The sequence below is a fragment of the Martes martes genome, assembly GCF_963455335.1.
Source record: "Martes martes genome assembly, chromosome: 10".
Taxonomy (NCBI): domain Eukaryota; kingdom Metazoa; phylum Chordata; class Mammalia; order Carnivora; family Mustelidae; genus Martes; species Martes martes.
The window spans coordinates 19,177,374-19,201,559 of NC_137898.1; the positions used below are offsets into that span (position 1 = coordinate 19,177,374).

At 41.9% G+C, this 24,186-nt stretch overlaps 1 protein-coding gene across 1 annotated transcript in view; it reads left to right on the forward strand.

The window, feature by feature from the left end:
- CKAP5 (cytoskeleton associated protein 5) overlaps positions 1-24,186 on the forward strand; it is a 102,666-nt gene that overhangs the window by 76,864 nt on the left and 1,616 nt on the right. The window contains exons 27-42 of the mRNA XM_080817662.1: positions 1,072-1,160; positions 3,691-3,816; positions 5,035-5,184; positions 5,453-5,656; positions 5,866-6,001; positions 6,447-6,640; positions 7,560-7,732; positions 8,968-9,141; positions 9,368-9,488; positions 18,314-18,493; positions 18,987-19,174; positions 19,703-19,778; positions 20,593-20,781; positions 20,875-21,012; positions 21,470-21,553; positions 21,648-21,807. Coding sequence (XP_080673788.1) covers positions 1,072-1,160; positions 3,691-3,816; positions 5,035-5,184; positions 5,453-5,656; positions 5,866-6,001; positions 6,447-6,640; positions 7,560-7,732; positions 8,968-9,141; positions 9,368-9,488; positions 18,314-18,493; positions 18,987-19,174; positions 19,703-19,778; positions 20,593-20,781; positions 20,875-21,012; positions 21,470-21,553; positions 21,648-21,807 — 2,382 coding nt within the window. The remainder of the gene's footprint in view (positions 1-1,071; positions 1,161-3,690; positions 3,817-5,034; positions 5,185-5,452; positions 5,657-5,865; positions 6,002-6,446; positions 6,641-7,559; positions 7,733-8,967; positions 9,142-9,367; positions 9,489-18,313; positions 18,494-18,986; positions 19,175-19,702; positions 19,779-20,592; positions 20,782-20,874; positions 21,013-21,469; positions 21,554-21,647; positions 21,808-24,186) is intronic.

Sequence of the window (24,186 nt, forward strand, 5' to 3'; positions counted from 1 at the left end):
TTTGAGAGGGTTAAGGGGGAAGAAAGTAGCCCAGGGGAACTCTGAAAAGAAACAGAGCCTTCATTTCTTATTGTATTTCCAAACAGCTGAGATCCTAGGCCCTCCCTCCTTCTTCCCTCCCTCCCTCCTTACCCTTCTGCCACAAACGTATTTGTCAAGTTTTAGGCCAGGAATTGTGCTGAAGGTATGAAGGTGCTTAATTTGGTTTCCAATTCCAAAAAGAGATTTCGGAATAGCACATTGAAATACTCCAGAAAGGGAGTGTTCCATCCTATTTTTAAGGTTTCCACATATTTTCTGCTATTGGATATTATAGTTAGAGGGGGGAAACTGGGACCATCTAGTCTAATCCCTTTATTAAGAGACGAGGAAACCCAAAAGATTAAGTGACTGGCACAAGAACAGACAGTCAATCTAAACCAGCATAGAATTCCTCTTCCTCATTCCCAGATGAGTTCTCCGTCTACTGCAATGCATGTTTGCTGATCCGTTCTAATATTTGCTAATCCTTTAGAGAAAAGTCTTGATTTTTTCACCCTAATGTTATAATTCCATCCTGTATAAATAAAACTCCAATCTGTAACTACTATTTCTCTAGACCTACTGCTTAATAAATAAAATATTCTCCTTAGTGGGATACAAACTATTGATGCTATAGAGGTAGAAATTGTACATGTTCAAGACTGTTGGTATCAAAGGATTTATTCGATTATAATATCTGTAGGAATCCTGCTATATGGTAAATACTGAGCGTCAAGATTGTAAACCCTCCCCCTAAGGAAGTATCAATCTGGGAAAAAGGGGTTTTTTTTATTATTTAGAAAATAGTTTTAAAACCTCGACTTAACTGTTGGCAAAGTAGATGTAGATTTATTGAGTTAATGTCTTAGGGTTATGCTTAAAAAGGAATTCAGGCAGAAAAAAAGATTAGGAAAAAAATCTAATTGAAAATACTTTCTAAATTGACATTTAAAACTGTAGGTTTTCACATCATTATGTATTTAATCTGCTCAGAATAAAGTGATGTTAGTTAGAGTTTATATTTATAGTAGATGCCTTTTTTCCTCAAAGCACCTGTTGAAGATTCTGTTTCCAGTACTGTAGAAACCAAGCCTGATCCGAAAAAGGCCAAAGCTCTAGGAGTTTCCTCTAAAGCAAAGGTATGTTAGCTCTGCATACTTAGATGCAGAATTGCTCTTAAGTGTGTTTTATATATCGGGTCACTCTATTAGAAGAGATCATATTATGTCTGAAAGAGCATTACTACTCTTTTTTTAAGGTTTTGTTTATCTGAGAGAGAGAGAGAGGGCGTGAGTGAGAGCACGAGCAGGGAGGAGGGGCAGAGGCAGAGGGAGAAGCAGGCTGCCCACTGAGTAGGGAGCCCAATGTGGGGCTCGATTCCAGAACCCTAGAATAATGATCTGAGCCAAAGGTAGGCACTTAACCAGCTGAGCCACCCAGGTGTGCCCGTACTCCTTTTCTTTTTTTTTTTTTAAAGATTGATTTATTTGAGAGAGAAAGAGAAAGTGAGCCCAAGCCAGGGGAGCGGCAGAGGGAGAGAATCCTCAGGAAGACTCCCTGCTGAGTGCAGAGCCTGACGCAGGGCTCCATCTCATGACCTGTGAGGTCATGACCTGAGTTGAAACCAAAAGTTGGATCTTAACGGACTGAGCCACCCAGGCGGCCCTAGTACATTTATTATTATATGTCATATACAGTGGGCATGCTGGCCATTCGTTTGAGTATTAGTTACTTGTTTCCTTCCCTGTGCATGGTCCTTTAACTCAGTATTACTTTAAATAGATGATTATCTTCTAAACTGTCCAGTGAAAGCTGTTCTTTTCCTGTCCTCCTCACTGTCCTCATCCCAAATTTAACAAGTGCTTATTTTAGTATTTTGATCACAAGTGCTTTGAAGTATTTTTGACTCTGTTCTTAATGCTGTACATTTTTCCCCAGTCTTTTGCAGTTTACGAAACAGTTTCACATAAATGATCTCACACTTGTTTTAACTGAATGACTTCAGTGTTTGAACTAGAAAGAAATTCTGGCCTACTAGAAATAACAGACTCTTGCTGCATTTATATTAATAAGTAATAATGATCCCAGTTTTAAAATTCAAGTATTACTTTATTTTTTTTAAGATTTTATTTATTTATTTGGCAGAGATCACAGGTAGGCAGAGAGGCAGGCAGAGAGACAGAGGAGGAAGTAGGCTCCCTCCCACGCAGAGAGCCCAATGTGGGGCTCAATCCCAGGACCCTGGGATCATGACCTGAGCCAAAGGCAGAGGCTTTAACCCACTGAGCCACCCAGGTGCCCCTCAAGTACTACTTTAAATACATATTCTGAGTGTTCACTATTTTCTTTCCATCTGATACAGAGATTGAAAATCTCAGATTATTTTCAAAACCACTTTAATAATTCTTTAAAATGTCTTGAGCAAGTTTCTCTAGAAACAGGTTCAGAGCATCTCCAGTTATAATGATGTGATAGAGATACATTTTATATGCAGAGAGGCAGAAAAGCTTTCTTGACTAAGACGTGTAAATGCCATTCAAAATGTCAATAATATGGAAAGCTGTAAATGGTGTTGAAGATTTTTTTTTTTTAAAGATTTTTATTTATTTATTTGACAGACAGAGATCACAAGTAGGCAGAGAGGCAGGCAGAGAGAGGAGGAAGCAGGCTCCCTGCTAAGCAGAGAGCCCGATGCGGGGCTCGATCCCAGGACCCTGGGATCATGACCTGAGCTGAAGGCAGAGGCTTTAACCCACTGAGCCATCCAGGCGCCCCAGTGTTGAAGATTTTAAGAAAGAAAGCTGTCCAGGGGCGCCTGGGTGGCTCAGTCGGGTAAGTGTCTACTTTGGGCTCAAGTCATGATCCCAGGGTCTTGGGATCAAGCCCCATGTTGGGCTCCCTGCTCAGTGGGGAGTCTGCTTCTCCCTCTCCCTCTGCTTGCTCCTCCCCCTCTCTCTCTGTCAAAGAGATAAATAAAATCTTTTTCTTTTTAAAAGCTGTCCAGTAAACAAAGAGTCTATGACCCAGATCAATGACAGATTATAATAGAGTTTTTCCACCTATATTACATGCCAGTCCAAGGTAACCCACAGCTACTTGAGAATATATTAAAAACATTTCTGGGAGCCCCTGGGTGGTTCAGTTAGTTGGGCATCCAACTCCTGATTTCAGCTCAGGTTTTAGTCTTTGTTGTGAGACTGAGCCCTGTGTCGTGCTCCATGTTCAGAGCACGGAGCCTGCTTAAAAGATTCTCTTCTCCCTCTATCTCTCTACTCCCCCACCCCCACCCCAACACACACACACATCGGCTCATGCTCCCTCTCAAAAAAAAATTTTGGTGGGGCACCTAGGCTCAGTCGGTTAAGCATCTGACTCTTGATCTCAGCTCAGACCTTAATCTCAGGGTCATGAGTTCAAGCCCCATTTTGGGCTCCATATTGGGCATAGAGTCACTTAAAAAAAAAAGAAGAAACAAGCAAACAAACACACATTTCTGGAAATGTGCAAAAGCATAGTATGTGCAAGATTCTGTGGCTCATCTGTTTCTTTCATGGGGAATATAATTTTGATAGTGTCTGTTTTATAGAGAGCCCGCTTACCGGGCAATAACATCATATTCCCAAGGACTATTACCCTACCTAACCAGCATTCCCTGAACCTTGGCTGTAGAGTGCACAAGGAAAGAAAGTGCCCAGCAAAACCAGCTTAAAGGAGGATGAAGACAAATCTGGTCCTATTTTCATTGTTGTTCCAAATGGAAAAGAACAAAGAATGAAAGATGAAAAAGGATTAAAGGTAAGGAAGGGACAAGAACTCTCAGGAATTTTTTGCTTTCTGTTTTGTTTTGCAATTATTATTGTTTTGTTTTGTAATCAAGAATGTCTGGAATTCATTTCATTATTGAAATACCTAATAATGAACTGAATCTTTGCTTATAAACTATAGTTTGTTTCTCTTAGGTTTATGGGAGCATTATTTCCTGCAAAAGGAACTATAGAATGGAGCTATTGCCTGTTGTTCTTCCAAATGGAAACAGAAGTTGTTTTAATTTTTATAATCACAAAATGGAAAATATTCATTGATTTTTATCAACTACACGTTTGTAGTAGGCTACTTGTTTAATCCTTTTTGTACCTGATACCTCAAAAGACATATCTGGTGACTGTCTAATTCAGTCATTTCTCTTTTTATATTATTTTGGTATTATTAGGCAGTTAGATTTTTTGCCAAAATACATTGTTTAAAAAAAAACCAAGCAGTATGAAAAGTGCAGAGTATAGTATAAGAGGCATGTCTCCCTCGAGTCTCCCTCCACAGGGAAGATATTATTACCAGTGTTTTTGTGTATTACTCCAGAAGTATAACTATTTCATACTATACAGTCATAGGTGTATAAATATGTAGTGCTTTTTACACACAGGGGAACGTGCTATATTCTTTGTTCTGTATTTTGCTTTTTTCTTTTAATGATGTTTGAAATATTTTAAAAGTCAATACATGACTGCATGCATATATACATTCATTCTCTTTATTGGTACATCACGTGTGTGTACCTGTCTTTATCCCCAACCCATAATATAAACATTTAGGTTGCTTCTAGTCTTTCACTATTATAAACTATTTTGCCATGAGCTTCTTTGAATGTAGGTACTTGTGCACATATGTGAATGTATCTTTATTAAACTCCTACTAGAATGTATGTACATATTTAATTTTGATAGATATTACAGATTTTATTAAAATTGTACCAGTAGTATCACTGTGTTATACAATAATAGAGCATTGATTTTTCTAGTGAGAATTGCTGAATATTCTATTCCAAGAAGATGTTAAGAGTTAAGCTTCTAGAAGTATGACTGCTTGCTAATACATTTTGCATTCATATTTAATTACAAATTAACCTTGTCGAATTTTAAAATATCCTTACATTGATTTTTGCAGCAGCTTTAAATAGAATTCTCTACCTCATTTCAGTTGAACATCTTATAGTCCCCTTTCCCTGTTTTTTTTTAGGTGCTGAAGTGGAATTTTACTACTCCACGGGATGAATACATTGAGCAACTAAAGACCCAGATGTCTAGCTGTGTGGCTAAGTGGTTACAAGATGAGATGTTTCACGCAGACTTTCAGCATCATAATAAAGCCCTTGCTGTCATGGTTGATGTAGGTTTCCAGTAGATAAGTACACATGTATCTCAGATCCATGAAAATACTAAGCCTTGTGAAATAACCAGAAGTTAATGTGACTGAGAAGGAACTAGAATATACCATATTCTTTGGCTTTAGAGCTGTTGTATTATTTGATAGAATAAATGACTGTCATAATTTTAGGTCTTAAATAGAATCTTAAAAATGTACTATTTTCTTCTTGGACTCCAGTAAAATCTAGAACTTAAATTTTTATACAGTCTTATTTGTCTTTTGTTTTAAGCACTTGGAGAGTGAAAAAGAGGGTGTTATTGGTTGCCTGGATCTTATCTTAAAGTGGCTTACCCTGCGGTTTTTTGACACCAATACAAGCGTCCTGATGAAAGCCCTAGAATATTTAAAATTGCTCTTCACTCTGCTAAGTGAGGAGGAGTATCATCTTACTGAGAATGAAGCATCTTCCTTCATCCCCTATCTCATCCTCAAGGTAAGGCGTCATTCTCACTCTGGAAGACTGCCCAACTACCCAGCTGACCCCAGCTCCCATCCTTTATTCCCTCTCCTTTTTCCATTTATTCTGCAATGATACCTTCCCCTGCCCATTCCCATGCCCCTGTTCTCCCAAGATGTGGGACGCATAGGAGGACACTTTGTCACTCAGGAACTGCCTCGATTGTTATTTTCCTTGTCAACTAGGTTGGAGAACCAAAGGATGTCATTCGTAAAGATGTCCGTGCCATCCTGAACCGGATGTGCCTTGTCTACCCAGCCAGCAAGATGTTCCCCTTCATCATGGAAGGAACCAAATCCAAAAACTCTAAGCAAAGAGCAGGTGAAGCAACAATTTAAACTGAGGCATGAGTCTGTGCAGCAGTGACCTCTAAAAGAAATAGTTTGTAGATGAACCAAGGACATTTCTTCTTTGTCGGCGTGGTTGATTCCAGCCTTCCGATTTGGACTGTGAGAGTGATGAGTTGCACACTGGTGGAGCCAGTATAAGGTGATATGGGCACCACTCAGTACCACCCTGGTGACAAAATCAAGTGCACAGGGGCCATCTGACTCACAGACATCCCTTTCTTCCAGGAGCACTTGCTAGGACAGTATTATTTGGTTGTATGTTTTATCAGAAGGCAGTAAACGAGGAAAAATGCTAGGCAGAGCCAGAATAAGATCGTAGCTCTTCATGTACGCCCAGCAAAATGTATCTAGTAAAGATAGGTCTCTAAGCCGAATGTGTCTTGGGTCTCATTAATCTAACTTTTCTGCCCCATCAGAGTGCCTGGAAGAACTGGGGTGTCTGGTCGAGTCCTACGGCATGAACGTTTGCCAGCCAACCCCAGGGAAAGCCTTAAAGGAGATCGCGATTCACATAGGAGACCGTGACAATGCTGTGCGCAATGCTGCCCTCAATACCATCGTCACCGTGTACAATGTGCACGGGGATCAGGTGTTCAAGCTCATTGGAACTGTGAGTGACTTTGCTCTGAACATTTCAGCGTGTTGTGAATTGCATACCATTGCAACTCTAGCTCAGTTTTTACCACTTTGTATTATAAACTCAACCCACCCATGTGTCCTAGAGTTCAGATGAACCCCTGAGGGTGTCTGGTAGTTGTAGGACATTTATCCTCTGTCTTACTGGAAACCACATTTTCTTCTCTATACCTTCTATTCATACCATTTGCTTTAGAAACAAGAACTGTTTTTGAATCATATCCTGAGCTAGTCTGGGATTTAGATTCTGCCTAGAAATCTGCTCTATAATTTTCAGCACATTTAGTTTTTAGTGAATAGGTACTCACATGTATAATGTAGATTCTGGTACCTGTCAGATGAGAAGAGCCACCAGCCAGACTCTGCAGACCCATCGGGTGCTGCTTCTGATTGCTGACTTTGACCCGGCCACTCGTGGTTGCACCTCAGGCCTTCCCTCCAGTGACCTCCGAGTATTACATATATTTACACGGTTTTTACACATCTTTACCTGCATTAATCTGTTTACATCCTCACTACAGGTCAGTGAAGGAGATAAAGCAGGTGGGAATTTTACAGATGATCAGCAGGGAAGCTTCTTGCCTTTCGCTCACATAGTTAGTGCTGACACAGCAAACATGAGGAAGCTTTAACCTTTTCATTTGTAGTTACTAATAGCTTTTCCTTTCGTATCCTTGCCTTCTTTCATAGATTCTCTAATTATCAGGTTTTAACAATAGTTTATTTTAAATGTTGCTAGTGTTTTGAAAATAAACGTTTCCCAACATAGTAGGTTCTGCTTGCTTCAATATGTGAATGGATATTGACTCTGGGCTTTCCAATTAGGTTTTTAATTCTCCTCATATTGTGGTAGAGGGGCGTTCTAAAAAGTATAATTCGGCTTCATTTTACAGCTCTCTGAAAAGGATATGAGCATGCTCGAGGAGAGGATTAAGCGGTCAGCAAAGAGGCCTTCAGCTGCCCCAGTGAAACAGATGGAGGAGAAACCTCCGCGCACACAGAGCATAAACTCCAACACCAACATGCTGCGCAAGGGACCAGCCGAAGACATGTCCTCCAAACTCAAGTATGTAGATGGAGACAGTGGTCTGAGAATATCTCAAGTGGCCTTTGCCTCGTGTGCTTAATGCTTATCCTGTAACATAATCTTGAGTTCCTGTAGCCATTACCATGCATGCCAGAGTGTCTGGAGAAATGTCTTGTAACCAAATGTTTAATCCTTCAGTCTTCATTGTCTTTGTCTTTGTCTCAAAACCACTTCTAAATAGTCTTGTGCCTTCTTTCACTGCTTTTCCGTGGACAGAATTATGTATCGCACTTATAGGATGTAAGTACTGCCTGCTAATTTCTCATTAGCAGGGCTCTTATATCTTTCTAACTTCTGACTTGGATTCATCCCCTCTGGAGGGTGATTGGTTTAGAGTTTATAACTCTAAACAGGTTAGAGGGTATCCATCGGTATCCCATGAACCAAGCCTTCCCCAGAAGTCCACTGGCTAGCAGAGGGGGCAACTCAATGTCATGTGGTGAAATTACTGGTTCACCTTTGTCCTTGTGTGATACCTGGCCATGCTCAGGTTCCTAGTCTTCAGATAAAGCTAATAAGTAAAATGCATACAACCCAGAATTGGTGTAGGGACTCAAAATACTACCTTCTGAGCAAGACAGCTCTATTTTGGGCTATGTCCAATATCTAACATTAACCAGTTTGAATTTGGAAACTTTAAATATCTATTGTTTGGATGTAATGCCGGCCCTGACCTGTCAAGAGTGAGTGTTTCTATTCCTAAAAAGAGGTGACTGACCCTCAACATCTAAAATGTACCAAACTAGTATTTGGAAGAATGCTTATGATTAGAAAAACTTAAAACACTGGTTAATTTGGCAGAGAAGAACCAGTCAGAGTAGATTTTTCTTAAATTTTTGTCCAAGTAGAGAGCTTTGAGTCAGTATATTACATTGTTTTCTGCCCCATCTGGAATATCAGTACAAGGTTTGTTGGCTTTGGTGAACTAGAGAGAACACTTACAATCTGGAAGGTAGTATAAATACAATCATAAATACTGTAAATACAATACTATAAATTTATTACCGTAAAATGATCTACTCTGAGAGTGTTCAGGAACCAGAGTTGTTGCCCATTGAAGGCACCTGCTTAGGCTCGAGGACTTAAATCATTCAGGGGGGCTGAAACCAGAAGTTGAACATCTGTCTTGAAGCTTTGGGGCAGCTGGCAGTGTGACTCTTGTTCTTTGGTTCAGAAGCCTCTTTAGTTCAGGAGCCTTCTTTTGCTTCCCTTAGCCAAGCCCGAAGCATGAGTGGGCATCCTGAGGCAGCCCAGATGGTGCGCCGAGAATTCCAGCTGGATCTAGATGAGATTGAGAATGACAATGGTACAGTCCGATGTGAAATGCCAGAGCTTGTTCAGCACAAACTGGATGACATTTTTGAACCGGTCCTTATTCCTGAACCCAAGTAAGTTAATCTCTTTCAGTTAAGTGTCAGCATTGCACGATCATGAGGGTGCATACGTGGAAGGAGTTTTCTGTGCAGTCAGAACTTTTTAGAACTGATTACTGTATGACTGGTGACAGTTCTTTACTCAGACCTGGAGCTAGTGGAGAACTGCATAATTCCAGCTTGCTGGGATGTCTTGTAACAAAGATTGATTTTTTTTTTTTCCCTTTGCTCTGCTCTCTAGAATCCGGGCTGTTTCTCCACACTTTGATGACATGCACAGCAATACAGCATCCACAATCAATTTTATTATCTCCCAAGTAGCCAGTGGTGATATCAACACGAGCATCCAAGCTCTGACGCAGGTAATGGGGGTGTGACCCATGACAGTAATCACAGTGGCTGAGGCTGTACAAGTGGTAGCTACATACGGGTCAGAGTTAAAGGAGGCAGGCAGTGTTCAGCACTGCACTGATGAGAAAGTGCACAGGGACTACTCAGTGTCATCACTTGCCTCCCAGGAGGTGGCTCTCATCGATCCTTTTTACGCTTGCATTCATTCACCAGAGGCTAGAGATACAGCACTGAGTAAGTAGTGACCAAATCTCATGGAACTTACTTAGGTTTTAGCAGATAGAGAAAGACAGGTAAACAAGAAAATATCAGATAAGAGCAGCTACTGTATAAATATAACTCAAATGGGGTGATCAGAGAGAGGAGCCGAGTAGTTATTTAATTGGTGGTCAGGGATGCAGGCAGAGGGAACAGCTAGTACAAAGCCTGTCAGGTAGGAGTGCGCTTGAATATTCAAGGCCCACGTGCCCAGAGCAGAGTGCGCAAGGGGGAGAATGGTACAGAAGGAGATTTATGAGGTAGACAGAGATCATATCATGTAGGCCGTTAAAGCCCTAGGGTAGGTTGTTTGGATTTTAAGTGTGATGAAAAACCATTAGAGAATTTTGAGCAAAGAAGCTACATGTTTTTTTTACAAATCATTCTCTTCTGCTTCCCTTCCCTAAGAATCTAGTCCCAAAACCAGTAAGTTGGTGGAGCAACGTAGGCATCTACCTTGTGGCAAGGTGGTAGGGGTGGGGAACCATCACAGCCCATTGCGAGGTTCTCAGAGCCCCAGTGTTGTGAGGATGGTGTCATTCGGGGGGGGTGATCCAGAGTCAGGAGTCAGAGCCCAAGCAGGATGAAAAGCATGTTGTGCAGGCGGCCACTCTGGCGTGATGCTAGGATCCCCTGCAAGGTGGGAAGGATAGCCACGTGGAGTGGAGGGGGCGGGGCAGCATGCAGGCAACTCAGAATGGGGAGTCCAGAGTGGAACCAGGAGAAGTAGGCATCTACGTGGGGAAGGACTGGGGGCAGAGATGGGAAGGGGATTGGTCAAAGGTACATAAGGAAAATAGAAGCCACGTTTCTTTTTTTCTGTGTTTTTTTTTTAAAGATTTTATTTATTTATTTGAGAGAGAAAGAAACATAAGCAGGGGCAGAGACAGAGGGAGGGGGAGAAGCAGACTCACCACCAAGCAGGGAGCCCAACTCAGGGATCGATCCCAGGCTCCCCGGATCATGACTTGGGCCAAAGGTAGACATTTAACACACTGAGTCACCCAGGCACCCCTGAAGCCATGTTTCTTACTTTCAGAAAAGAGTGCTCCAAATATGAAAGAAAGCAAAATAGAATAAACTCTATTATTGGACCAGAATTAGATTAGATGTGTCAGTATGAACTCATGATTTTCAATACAGAGATGTAGAAATATCAGTATAAATGTATGTATATATGTGGTATAAATGTATGTTACAGATATACATGTATGTATATAATATACATATATTTCCTAGTTCTTTTCATTGAGAGGACCTGAGAACAGCAGTACCCCAACAGCAACAAGCACCCCCAAATCTTGGCTTCTAAGAGTCTCATGCTCTACCGACTGAGCTAGCCGGGCACATTAAATCTTGGCTTCTAAATACCATCTTCCAGTAAAAGGGAATGAGGGCTCCTTGGAGAAGAGGTAGATTCTAGGGCTGAATTAGAAAAAGTACAAGAGGGCGCCTAGGTGGCTCAGTGGGTTAAAGCCTCTGCCTTCGGCTCAGGTCATGATCTCAGGGTCCTGGGATTGGGCCCTGCATCGGGAGCCTGTTCCCCCACACCCTGCCTACCTCTCTGCCTACTTGTGATCTCTCTCTCTCTGTCAAATAAAAAAAAAAAAGTACAAGATAATCCTGGAATATTGTATTGTACCTGACAGTAAGGAGAGGTTCAAAGAAAGATAGGGACATGTCAGAAGGACCCAGTGGCCATCTGAAACAGACTCCTTCTGTTTGCACAGAGGATAGTTTTAGCATCAAAATCAATAGTGATAGTAATGAGGTATAACCCAATGAATTGAATAAAATTCAGGAAATTCAATAAAATTTAACAAAATAGGAAACCCCAAGTCCAGGCACTTGTAAATTAAAAATTTAAAGAGAAATGAGATATTTACAGTTTCATAGTACCTCCCCACAAAATACAGAGGACTGAGATACAAAAAGTAACCAAGAAATACAAAATACTTGGAGTAATTTGACAGTACAGAAGCTTAGCAGACAGCAGCTTGAATTGTCACAGTGAACATCAGTAATAGGACAAGATGAAATCATGTGTCACCTTGTAGGAGCTGGTGAGAATTCAGCATCACTTTGCTGACATTCCTAATGTCTTCTAAGCTTGAAGAAACCTCAAACAAATGCAAACTGAGGGATATTTTACAAATGTCAAGGTCAAGAAGGTCAAGGAAAGACTGAGGATTGGTCTAGATTCTAGACTGGCCTTTAGCTATGAAGAACGTGATCAGGACAATTAGAGAGAGTGGAACAGGGCTGGAGGACTAGGTGTGATCACGCTAATACTAATTTTCTGATTGTGAGTGTTGCCTCCTGAGTATGTAGGAGGATGTCCTTGTGACAAAGAAATACACAGTGATGGGTGTGGAGCACCAGACTGACAACTTACTCTCAGCTGATTCGGGGTTTTAGAGGTTCTTTTACAGTACCTCCAACATTTCTATAATGTTTGAACTTTATTTTTACTGGGGAAAGTGTCTCTCTGGCCATTCTCATAAGACCATATCTATTAAGAAGCTCTGACAGAAATTGATATGAATGACAGTATCGCCTGCACCAGGATTATCACGGTGGGGAGGAAAAAAAGCAGGTGGTTCCAGGTCATCTTTGATAGGTAGCATCCATAAGACTTGGAGACAGATGGGATGTGAAAAGTAAGGTAGGAAAAGAATCAAGAGTAACTCCTCGATCTTTGGCTTGAGCACCTGGGTGGAGGGATGGTGGTGCCGAGATGAGGGAAGCTGGAGGAAGAACAGTCTTGAGAAGTTGGATGTTAAGAGCTATGTCTTTGCTGTGTTAAGCTTGAGCAGCCTGTTGGATATCTCCCATCAAGACAGATGGTTATAAATGAAGAATTGAGAATCTCGGCGCAACATTTTTCCTTTTCTTTGACAAATAGTCTCCTATTAACAATTTCGACATTGGAGGGGATTCTAGGAAATAGTGACTTGAATACTTGCATTCCTGTTGCCTTCTCTTATCAACTTCAATCCAAACCCGTCTGCCATTTCTGAGCAGAGTTGCTGCTGGGTCTGGTAGGTGGCATCTGAAGTCTGTACAAGTGTCAGGCTCTGTCTACTACAAGTGGAAGCCTTTACCACATAGACATCTTCAGGAAAACCTGAAGTTCAGTAGTGCAGAGCCAGGGAGGAAGATCGCAACACCCAAAATCCTGGAAAGAGATCTCTCTTCATCCAGGGAGACCAGCAGATGCCCTAAAGAAAGGACAACGGTGGTTTGTATGAGTGTTAATAGAAGGACCTGGTGTTCTCCCTGGCCCCCAGGGAACTACAGGTTGCTGAACAAAAAGGCTGAATTCACTGTCTGAGACTGGGAAGTCTCAAACTTTTGTACCTCAGAGACAGGAGAGCAGAAGTGCTTGCCCTTGGTGTTGGGTCATGTGACCGATAGGTTGCCAGCTGGCATACCACTAACTTAGAAGAGCAGAAATTGCTCTGTCTCCCATTCTCAGATTGCCACAATTGAGGATTTCTAAAAGGCAGACCCAACAGTGAATCCTGACTAGGTAAAGAATAATAACGAACCGTACCATAAGAGACCCAGTAACTGGAAAGAAGAATAAAACAAAATAACCAGAATGGGAATCTCCTAGCACAGTGAAACTGCTGGAGGGGACAAGATGACGACAGCGGAGGGGAGCAGGGTGTGGGAAGAGTACTTAAAGAGGATTTATTATTACATATAAAGATTCGGGCAGAAAAAAAACCCAAAAAACATGGTTTTAGAATTTTAAAATTGAGTAGACGGTCTGAAGGGAGAGGATGGTAACTACAGAAACCAAATTAATGGTCTGGATGACAAGGGTGACAAGACCATTCAGTGGGGAAAGGACAGTCTTCTCAACAAATGATGCTAGGAAAATGGATATCCACATGCAGAAGAGAAAGCGGGGACCCAAACAGACTATTGTGCCCCGGTGTTCATAGCAGCATCATTCACAGCAGACAAAAGGTGGAAAACAAGAGTCCGTCAACAGATGAATAAACAAAATGTGGTGTGTAGGTACAGTGCAGTATTTTTCAGCCATAAAGATGAATTAAATTCTGATGTATGTAGTAACATGGGTGAACCTTGGAAACATTAAACTGCGTACAGTAAGTCAGGCCCAAAGGGACAAATACTGTATGATTCCACATATATGAGGTATCTAGAAGAGGCAGATCGATGGAGATAGAAAGTAGAGAGGTTACCAGGACTAGGGGGGCAGGGGAAGGAGGACTTATTATTTAATGGGTATGGAATCTGTTTAGGATGACAACAAAGTTCTAGAAATAGTAGTGATGGTTACGTAACACTGTGAAGGTACTTAATGCTATTGCATTATATACTTCAGAATGGTTAAAATGGTAAGTTTTATATGTATTTTTATTGTTATAAGAAAATTAAGATAAAAGTAAAGCCCTCAGTAACAAAAATGTTTAAATAGTTAGGAATAAATCAAGCATTTTACAAAGAAAATTGAATGACATTTGAGAATTTCCAAATAAATGGAAGTATACTATGTTCACAAGATTCGGGTTTATCAATTGCCAGTTCTCCTCAAATTAACCTATACAGTCAGAGCCATTCTAATCAAAATCTCAACAGTTTTTCTGTAGTCATGAAACAAATTCTTTTAAAATTTATATGGGAGATCAGCGGGCTTGCAAATAGCAAAGTCAGTTTTTTTAAGACTTTAAAAATGAGAACACAGTGGAGATGGCTTATGTCCCTGGGCATCAGCTGTGACTACAGAGCCCCTGTAATTAATAGTATAATATTGGCCTGGGCAAGCAGATCAACCATTGAGATGGAACAAAGAGCCCAGAAATAGACTCACATCTATAGGAAACTGAACACAGAAAAGACCTTAAAAAATCACTTGGTAAAGCTACATTAATCAGTAAATGGTGCTAGGACTAATTATTTTCCGTAGGAACAACAGATTGCTATTTCCTACACCAAAGTATGTTTCAGATGGATTAAAGACCTAGGTGTGAATAGGAGTACATTTTTTACTTCACGTTATGTGAGGATTTCTTTTTAAACTAGACACGGGTGCACCTGGGTGGCTCAGTCATTAAGCATATGCCTTTATCGCAGGTCATGATCCCAGGGTCCTGGAATTGAGCCCCGCATTGGGCTCCCTGCTCAGCGGGAAGCCTGCTTCTCCCTTTGCCATGCCCCCTGCTGTGTGTTCCCTGTCTCATTGTGTCTCTCTCTGTCAAATAAATGAATAAAATCTTTAAAAAGATAAAAAACTACACACAAAACATAAAAGGAAAAACCTTTTACTACATTAAAATTTCTAAGAACTTTGGTTTTCACAAGATGCTCCTGTTTATAACAAAATGAAAAGACAAGCAGGGTGCCTGGCTGGCTGTCGGTGGAGCATAGGACTCTTAATCTAAGGGTGGTGGGTTCAAGCCCCGTGTTGGCTATGACGTCTACTCTTAAAAAGAAAAGAAAAGAAAAGAAAAGTCACAGATTAAGACAATTGGGACAGGTGCAGTAGATAAAATATAAAGACATGGAAATTAAATAATTCTTACCAGTTTAGAGGTCAGAATAGTGGTTTAAAAAAAAAAGCAAACCCAGAAAGAATAATAACCTCTGGTGGGAGGCAACGTACGGGGCTTGGAGAGGCAGGAAAAGAGCTTTTGGTGTCCTACAGATGTCCTATAGCTCGTTCTCAAGGGCAGATGTACAGATACACGGGCATAGAATTTCATTAAGTTGTATTCTTAACGATTTGTATGTTGTATCATATTAAAGTTGAACCTTAATAAAAAAAAAATATTAGTGGGGCACCTGGGTCAATCAGTTGGTTAAGTGTCTGACTCTGGATTTTTGGCTCAGGTCATGATCTCAGGGTCCTGGGATCGAGCCCCACGTCAGATTCCCTGCTCATTGGTAGTCTGCTGTCCCTCTCCCTCTGCCCCTCCCCCACACCAGGGTGCTCTCTCTTTCTGAAATAAATAAATCTTTTTAAAAAAATTAGTTAACAGTAAACTAGATTTAATTAATATATATGTATTTATATATATATTATATATATATATATTTTACAGTCTCTTAAAATATCTGTATTTTTTGTATCTTAACACCTGCTATAGTAAAAGATACACTTACCAAATTCTTTACTGGTAACCCAAAAAATTTTTTAATAAATAATGTCACAAAAAATATTGACTACTTAGAAATGAATGAGACACCCTCCTGACCTATCAATCAAAAAAACAAAAAAAAACCTCTTTAACAATTTTATTTATTTATTTCTTGAGAGAGAAAGAGTAAGAGTGGGGGGTAGGGAGCAAAGGGAGAGAATCCCAGGTAGGCTCCCTGCTGAGCGTAGAGCCCAACGCAGGGCTACATCTCACAATCCTGAGATCGTGGCCTAAGCCAAAATGAAGAGTTGGAAACTAGACTGAGCCATCCAGGCGCCCCACCCCAAAACTCTTAATAGTGAATAGGAAAGCAGTTCTCTCTAAAACTCTACTGAAACTGCTGAACTCAGAAAAATATATTGCCTGAAATGCATTTATTATTGAAGAAAGGCTAAAATAAAGGAACTTAGTACTTAACCAAATATTAGAAAAAAATTTTTAAAAATCAAAAGAAATTTAAAAGTAGGAGATAAACTACAATTCATGAGATGGATTTTTAAAATAATAAATCTAAATTTGTTTCCTATGAAGCAAATTAATTCCTTACTAGCCTGATTAGAGACCAAAAATATAAGGAATGAGGAGGGAGCCAACCATAAATAAGGAAGAGACTGAAAAATAATTAGACATAACCCTGTGGAATTTTGAAACAATTGATCTCCCCCTAAGGTTTTTTAAATAACCAGGAGACTTGGGGAGACCATTAAAAAGTTAGGAAACCCAGAACAGAACGAGACATTTGATCATATAAAATTTAAAGATCTTAATCTAGAGAAATTTACCATATACTGTCAATAAATAAGTGGTTATCTTGTGGGATATATTTGCAACCCATATGACTAATAAAGGATGAATAGCTACAGGAAGAACCCAACAGAAAAATTACCAAAGGATGTGAATAAGCCAATTACAGAAGATTCCAAACAGCCAAGCCAGTAAACACGTGAAAAGAGGTGCAGACCCTCCTCTGGCACAAAATGCAAATTAACATAATAATAAGGTAGCACTTTTTGCCATCAGAGTGACAAAAAATAAAAGAACACACAGCTGATCAAGATTCTGGAAAAACAGTACTCATACATTAAATGTAGAAATGTGAATTAAATGTTAGTGCCTTTTTTAAAGAAAACAATACAGTAATATCTATATGCCATTTAAAATGTTGTATTCTTCAGATTCAGAAATTAGAAATAAAAACACAAGTTAGGATACTATATATACAGACATGTTAATTGTAACATTATCTATAGGAAACAAAATAACCAAACTGGAAACACACTGAATGTTTATCAGTAAGAGAATGATTGAGTAAATTTTGCTACATGCATATGTGGACTGTTAAGCAGCCTTTAAAAATAGAGCTTTTTTTTTTTTTTTTTTAAACTAGAGCTATTCTTGTGGCCTTTGGGGATTTTCATAATTTTCTGTTGAACTAGAAAAACCAGATACAGATTTGTGTATGGACTATAATCCTTTGGTAGAATAAACAACACCCTAAACCTTGATCCCATTTATGTCTGCATGTGTAGTCATGCTTCTGTGAACATGAAAGATACTGACCAGGCGTTACTGTTAATTATCTTAGGAAAAAGAGTAAGCTTCCCCCTGAAAAAAAGAGTATTTTTGTATGGTGTCTGTGTTGAAGCAGCATTGTTAGACAGCCCCATTTATATAAAATTGTGTGTATGGGGTATCTAACTGCATAAATCTAAATGAAAGTAGGACCACGAGCTTCTAGAACACCAGGGGGCACTGTTCACACTGCAGTCTTTGTAAATGGTGCTCCCTGGAATTGTGTAACAGGATAGCCCTGAATGAGAGGATGGTCATTGAAGATGGGCATGTTTGTCCTATTGTGCAGGGGACAATCATATTTTTATGATTACATAAATAATAATGCAGATCTTTTCACAGTAGTGGGTAGGAAATACATGTTTTCCCATAGTAGTACATTTTATCATTAGTGACAGCCAATGCTCCGAACCAAAAAGAACACCAGATCAGGATGTGGGAAACCTGAGTTTTGAGTTTGGACTAAGTAGTCTGATCTTTTTGAGTCTCACTTTACTCATCTGATAAATGGAAATCTTACTTACCTTACTACTAAGAGCTGTTGGGTGATCAAATGAGATATAATGGGTATTTAAACATACGGATTCCCTGATCTTCTAGATAGTGAATCTTTTTGAAAAGGATCTGTGACTAATTCTCCTAACAATATCTTGCTCAGTAAACGTGTGTTGAATGTTTAAATCTCTAAGGACTATGTAAAGTGACTGGATTTTTTTCAAGCTAAGATATTTATAAGTGCTTTGCAAATAAATATTACAGATATCCTTGTAGTATTTTCCTGCTACTTAGAAGTATGATGCTTGGAGACTATATCTTGGGGTTTTTGTTACCAGATCGATGAGGTCCTAAGACAGGAAGACAAAGCTGAAGCTATGTCTGGCCATATTGATCAGTTTCTGATAGCCACGTTCATGCAACTAAGACTCATCTACAACACGCATATGGCAGATGAGAAATTGGAGAAAGATGAGATCATCAAGCTGTATAGCTGTATCATTGGCAACATGATTTCGGTAAGGCCACCTCTGTAGAATGTGAGCTTCCCTTCAGTGTCTCATCCTGCCTGGGTTCTAGAGCTTGAGTCAGCATAGTTCCAGTGAGCCCTGTGTCACCTGTGGGTTTTACTTACAGTCTACTGACTAGATTCATCGGATGTTGGGTGACACTGCAGTTGGCCTTATTGTTGGGATACAAACTAGAATGCTTACGTATTACTTAGAATTCCGTTTCCTGCCGTGTCTTCATCAGACATGGTAGGCCCTGGCTGCATTTCACAGATAACTGCTCACCCTAAAAGTACTTCCTTAACAGGAAAGAAGGAGGCACTCCAGTTAATTTTGGCTATTTCTGGAGGTTTGAGGGAGTCTGGTGATTTTTTTTTCCCCCTAATACTCGAATTTTTTTTAATACAGTAAAATTGTTTAGTAGAACGTGCCACCCATATTTGTCTTCCTTGCTGTATAACACTGGGTTTCGTACCTCTCTAACGGCAGTATGATTGGATAGCTGTTTCAGATCGAGAGCCTTGCCCGGGAGGCCTCCACCGGTGTACTGAAAGACCTGATGCACGGCCTCATCACCTTAATGCTGGACTCTCGAATTGAAGATCTAGAGGAAGGACAGCAGGTGATCCGCTCTGTGAACCTCTTGGTGGTGAAGGTGCTGGAGAAGTCAGACCAGACCAACATCCTGAGGTATAACTATAATCTCACCCCTAGAGCCTAGAACAGCCTCTCTTTGGTCTACCCATGGAAGCCAGTCACTAGACCAATTATAACTTTAGGTTTGCCTAGTTATGTTGATTTATTACTCTTCTCTTCCTCATGAACCAAAAGTACTCCAACCTGAGACGGCATTAAAATGAGTAACAACTCAGTAAGCCAGCCAGCAGAGTGAGTTTTCTAGAATAGGACTGTAGTGTTTGTTGGTTACCTCCCTCTTTCATGTACATTTCAGGCACATTTCTCTCTCAGCTACCAGTGAAAATGAAAAGTAGAGTGAGGAGCTTTACCATATATCAGGTGATAACTAAGGAAGCTTAAAGGGTTGACGTTTATTTTCTTCACAGCTGAATGCCAGGTAATCAGAGACAGCCCTGATTGACGAGCTCTCAATTTATTAGATAGATACAGTTTCCGTTTGGTCTTTCAGTTACTGATTTTGATAGGAATGAATGTTTGAAACCTATTAATCCTATCATGTTGGGATTTTTTTTTTTCTAGTGCCCTCCTTGTTTTGCTCCAAGACAGCCTGCTAGCAACAGCCAGTTCTCCCAAATTCTCAGAGCTTGTTATGAAGGTAAAGTGGAAGTAATTTTTGCATCAAAGATGCAATACTTTATTAAAGTGTTGGGGAAAGGGGAGTTGAAAGTAAGACAGGGATGCCTGGGTGGCTCAGTCGTTGGGCGTCTGCCTTCAGATCGGGTCGTGATCCCAGCGTCCTGGGATCAAGCCCCACATCAGGCTTCCTGCTCAGCAGAGAGCCTGCTTCTCCCTCTCGCTCTCCTCACCCTGCTTGTGTTCCCTCTCTCGCTGTCTCTGTCAAATAAACAAAGAAAATCTTCAAAAAAAGAAAAAGAAAGAAAGACATAAAAAATTGACCAGGGCATACCTGAAAAACATACCTGGTCTCCAATTTATACCCCAAGCTCAGGCCTGAACAGTTCTTGGCCTCAAACAGTGAAAAGGGAGAGACTGTTTGTCCTAGAAACAAATGGCAGTGAGTTTGCTGAGACAAATTTTATACCTTCCAGGGAAACAGATATGTATAGCCCTGTAATATTTTGGTCTCTTTGATGGAAGACCCCCAAGTGAACATTTCTGCACCATAAATCCTGTTACTACACTGTAACAGAGTTTGTCTCCTTAGGTTAGATTCGGTTAAGCTGTGTGAACTATTCTCCTCTTGGATCCCATGCCCAGTTCTCCACCTCTTCTCACTATTTAAGGCCCATCTCCAAGGAGTGGGAGGGAGGTGTGGGGATGATGACATGGATGGCTCGTCACACACTAACCATCTTTCCACAGTGACCCCAAAGCCCAGAGCAGGCGGTGACAGGAATTATCTTCATTCTTCCGCCACTCCTCCTACTTTTTGTTTCTTTTTTCAATAGTGTCTCTGGAGAATGGTTCGACTCTTACCGGATACCATCAACAGCATTAATCTGGACAGAATTCTCCTGGACATACACATTTTCATGAAGGTCTTTCCCAAAGAGAAACTGAAGCAATGCAAAAGCGAATTTCCCATACGGACCCTAAAGACGCTGCTCCACACTTTATGCAAATTGAAAGGACCCAAGGTAAGTGAGCACAGCACCTGGTCCCTGAAGGAGCTTGAGGAGAATGTTCTGGTTATGGCATTGCCGCCATCTGAACGGGCACATCTCCCTCAGATCCTAGACCACCTAACGATGATTGACAACAAGAACGAGTCTGAGCTGGAGGCGCATCTCTGCCGGATGATGAAGCACAGCATGGACCAGACAGGGAGCAAGTCCGAGAAGGAGACAGAGAAGGGAGCGTCTCGAATAGTAAGCGGCCTGACCCCAAAGGCTGAGGGTGGCGATCTTGTCGGAGGCGTGAGTGCTGGAGCTCACCTTGCTGAGGGTCAAGGGTGAAGGCACAGGGACTGGCTCACCCTCCTGCTACAGCGCCGTGCTGTGAGCGTTTCCACCTGGAAGTTTTCTTATATGAACGAGAGAGAACCGTGTGGTCGCTACACAACCACAGGTTGCCGGTTAAATCCACGGCGAGCTCTACTTAGGAAGCAATGGGCCAGGTCCTTCCTCATCAAGTTTAGCTGAAAACCTGCGACTGGAGGCATTCAGTGTCCCAGAAAGTGGGGTTTTCTGCCGCACACACGTGTTTCTGTTATCTGCAGGAACATACCCGTAAGGTCTGGGTTGTGAGAACTCTTCAGGTCTTATCCAGTTGTGGGTTCCTAATTAATAACAAGTGTAGCCAGTCCTTTGTGTCTTCCAATTGCAGGATGAAAAATCATCAAAGGCCAAAGTGAATGACTTCTTGGCTGAGATTTTTAAGAAGATCGGCTCTAAGGAGAACACTAAAGAGGTGAGAGGGGAAGGATGAGCCAAATGGGCGTCTGCTTGATGGGGAAGGGCCACTGATTGACGTCCGCCCCCTCTTCCTTTTTCTTGGTAACCAGGGCCTGGCAGAGTTATACGAATATAAGAAGAAGTATTCAGATGCTGACATTGAACCATTTCTGAAAAATTCCTCCCAGTTCTTCCAGAGCTATGTCGAGAGAGGCCTCCGGGTGATTGAGATGGAGAGGGAGGGCAAAGGCCGTCTTCCCGCATCTACAGGTATGGTTTGTCTAGCGGCCGCAGGCGTGAGCTCAGAATAGCTCCAGCTCAGGAACTGGAGGTTTTGATTGGCTTGAATTTATACCTGTGCTCCTCAGTCCCTGATGGTCCCCGGTGATGTTTCACTGCTGCAGTGGCCAACGCTGTCACCTGACTTGACCCATCACCAGTGTTTGGCAGGGGCAGAGCTCCCTGCCCTTGAAACTGTCTCTTCCCTGTACTTCCAGGTGTCCGTGCTCTCTTGGTCTCCTCGAGCCTGGCTTTCCTGGCCTCTTCCTTCTTGGCCTCTGATTCTTCCTCTCCCTGAACTCTTCATCTTGGCGTTCTCGAGGCTTCAGTCCATACTGTCTCTTCCTTACTCTCACTCCCTTAACTAACTCGTGTATTCTCATCGCTTGAGATTCCATTTACATGCCAGCGAGGCTCAGGGTTGTCTAGGGTCCAGCTCAAACCTTCCTGATCCCAACACACATCCTACTTGATGCCTCCACGTGAGTCTCCAGTAGACATGGTCGACTCAGCATGTCACATTCTCAGCTCCAGATAGTCCTCCGAAACCTGCTCCATTAACTTTCTTCTCCATCTCGGATGATGGCAGCTTGGTCCTTCTAGTTTGCTTAGACCCAAAGCCTTTGAGTCATGTCCTCCCCTCTGTCGGAAATCCTTTTGGTTCTGCTGCAAACCCTGCATGCGGAATCCTAACCCACTTCCCAGGACCTTCGCTGCCCCTGCCCCGGTGTGAGTGTGCTCACCTTTCACCTGGTGTCCGGCACTGTTCTCCCAGCTGACCTGCTTCCAGTGCTGCCTTCCCATCATCGTTTCCACACATAGCATCGAAACAGCACTTCTCATTCTCCAAAGGCTCTCCCTTTCTCAGTAAGAGCAGATGGCCTCACAGAGATCTACAGGGTCCAACGTTGTAAGGCCCGCTGTCAGCTCTAGAGCCACACGTCTCTTCTATTCACACTGACTCCTGTTCCACCCCGGCCCCCACCAGCCTCCCTGCTGTTCTGGAACGTACCAGACCCACACCGGCTGGGGGCCTTTGCCCCAGCTATTTCTAACATGTAGCTTGCTCTTGCCCGAGATAGCCTTGAAACTAGCCCACTCTCTTCCCTCGGATCTTTGTTCAGAAGCCACTGTCTGAGGGAGACCTTTCTTAAAATTCACAGCCTACCCCCCACCCTTGGATCAAGCATATGGTATGTCCATATGTAGCATGCCGTCCATACGTAGACATTCTCCTTGTCACACTTCAAGGAAAAGACTCTTTAAGGTCTTGGAGAGGCATAATCTCAGGTGTTAAAAACAAAAATAATTGAAGAACCCAATTGAAGCTTCAGCCCAGCAAGATACACAGTGAGAGGGAACATGACTAGAACCTGAAAACCACAAAGGAAACATGGTTTTTTGGTTTTGTTTTTATTTTTTAAGGTTTTATTTGAGAGAGAGACCGTGAGAGAGAGCATGAGAGGGGAGAAGGTCAGAGAGAGAAGCAGACTCCCCATGAAGCAGGGAGCCTGATGCGGGACTCGATCCCAGGACTCCGGGATCATGACCTGAGCCAAAGGCAGTCGCCCAACCAACTGAGCCACCCAGGTGCCCAGGAAACATGGTTTTATAGGCAAGCAAATCCAAGATTGTAAGAGTAGGAGGTTTGGGGAACTCACAGAAAAGGAAATGTGGAACAGATATGCGTGCTCTATTCTGCACAGTGAACAGGGGTCTTTCTTTTAAGGCTCTTGACAGCTGCTTTCTGTAACTGACACCTCCAGGGTCTTCTCTCTGCTCTAGCTCCTGTAAACAGGAATTTGCGCACACAGGCATTTTCACTGTGGAGGGAGTAAGGTTTCAGCCTGACACTGGGATGGATGAGCTTTCACTCCTGTCATTCGGCAGTGCCTGCTGAGTGCCTCCCATGGGCCAGGCAGCAGACAACAGAAACCTCTGCTAGAATTTGAAGTCCACAAGGGCAGAAACAAACACGGAACAACTCACCTAACGAATACTACACTGTATGGCAGCTCAGAGGTAGTAAGCGGACATAGCATGGTTTGCTTGATCGAGTGGGGCCCCCTTTTTTCACTTCCAAAGGCCTTTCTGGTGACATCCAACATTAGATTGATATTCGGGGCCTACACAGCACACGGGCAGCCCGAGCATGTGACCCCACTGATTACGGAGTGGCTCCATGTGGACAGTGTTTGGACAGCGCCCCCTCAACTACTGGCTCTTATGTCCTTCCTCGGTCATTGGCCTCCGGTCAGCACATTCTCCGTGTGTTTACGTTAAGGGTTCCTTTTTTTCCTATACAGTAACTTTTGGTGCTACTTTTCGACTTACTCTAAGACCTGCTCTTTTTGGCTTATATAAAGCGTT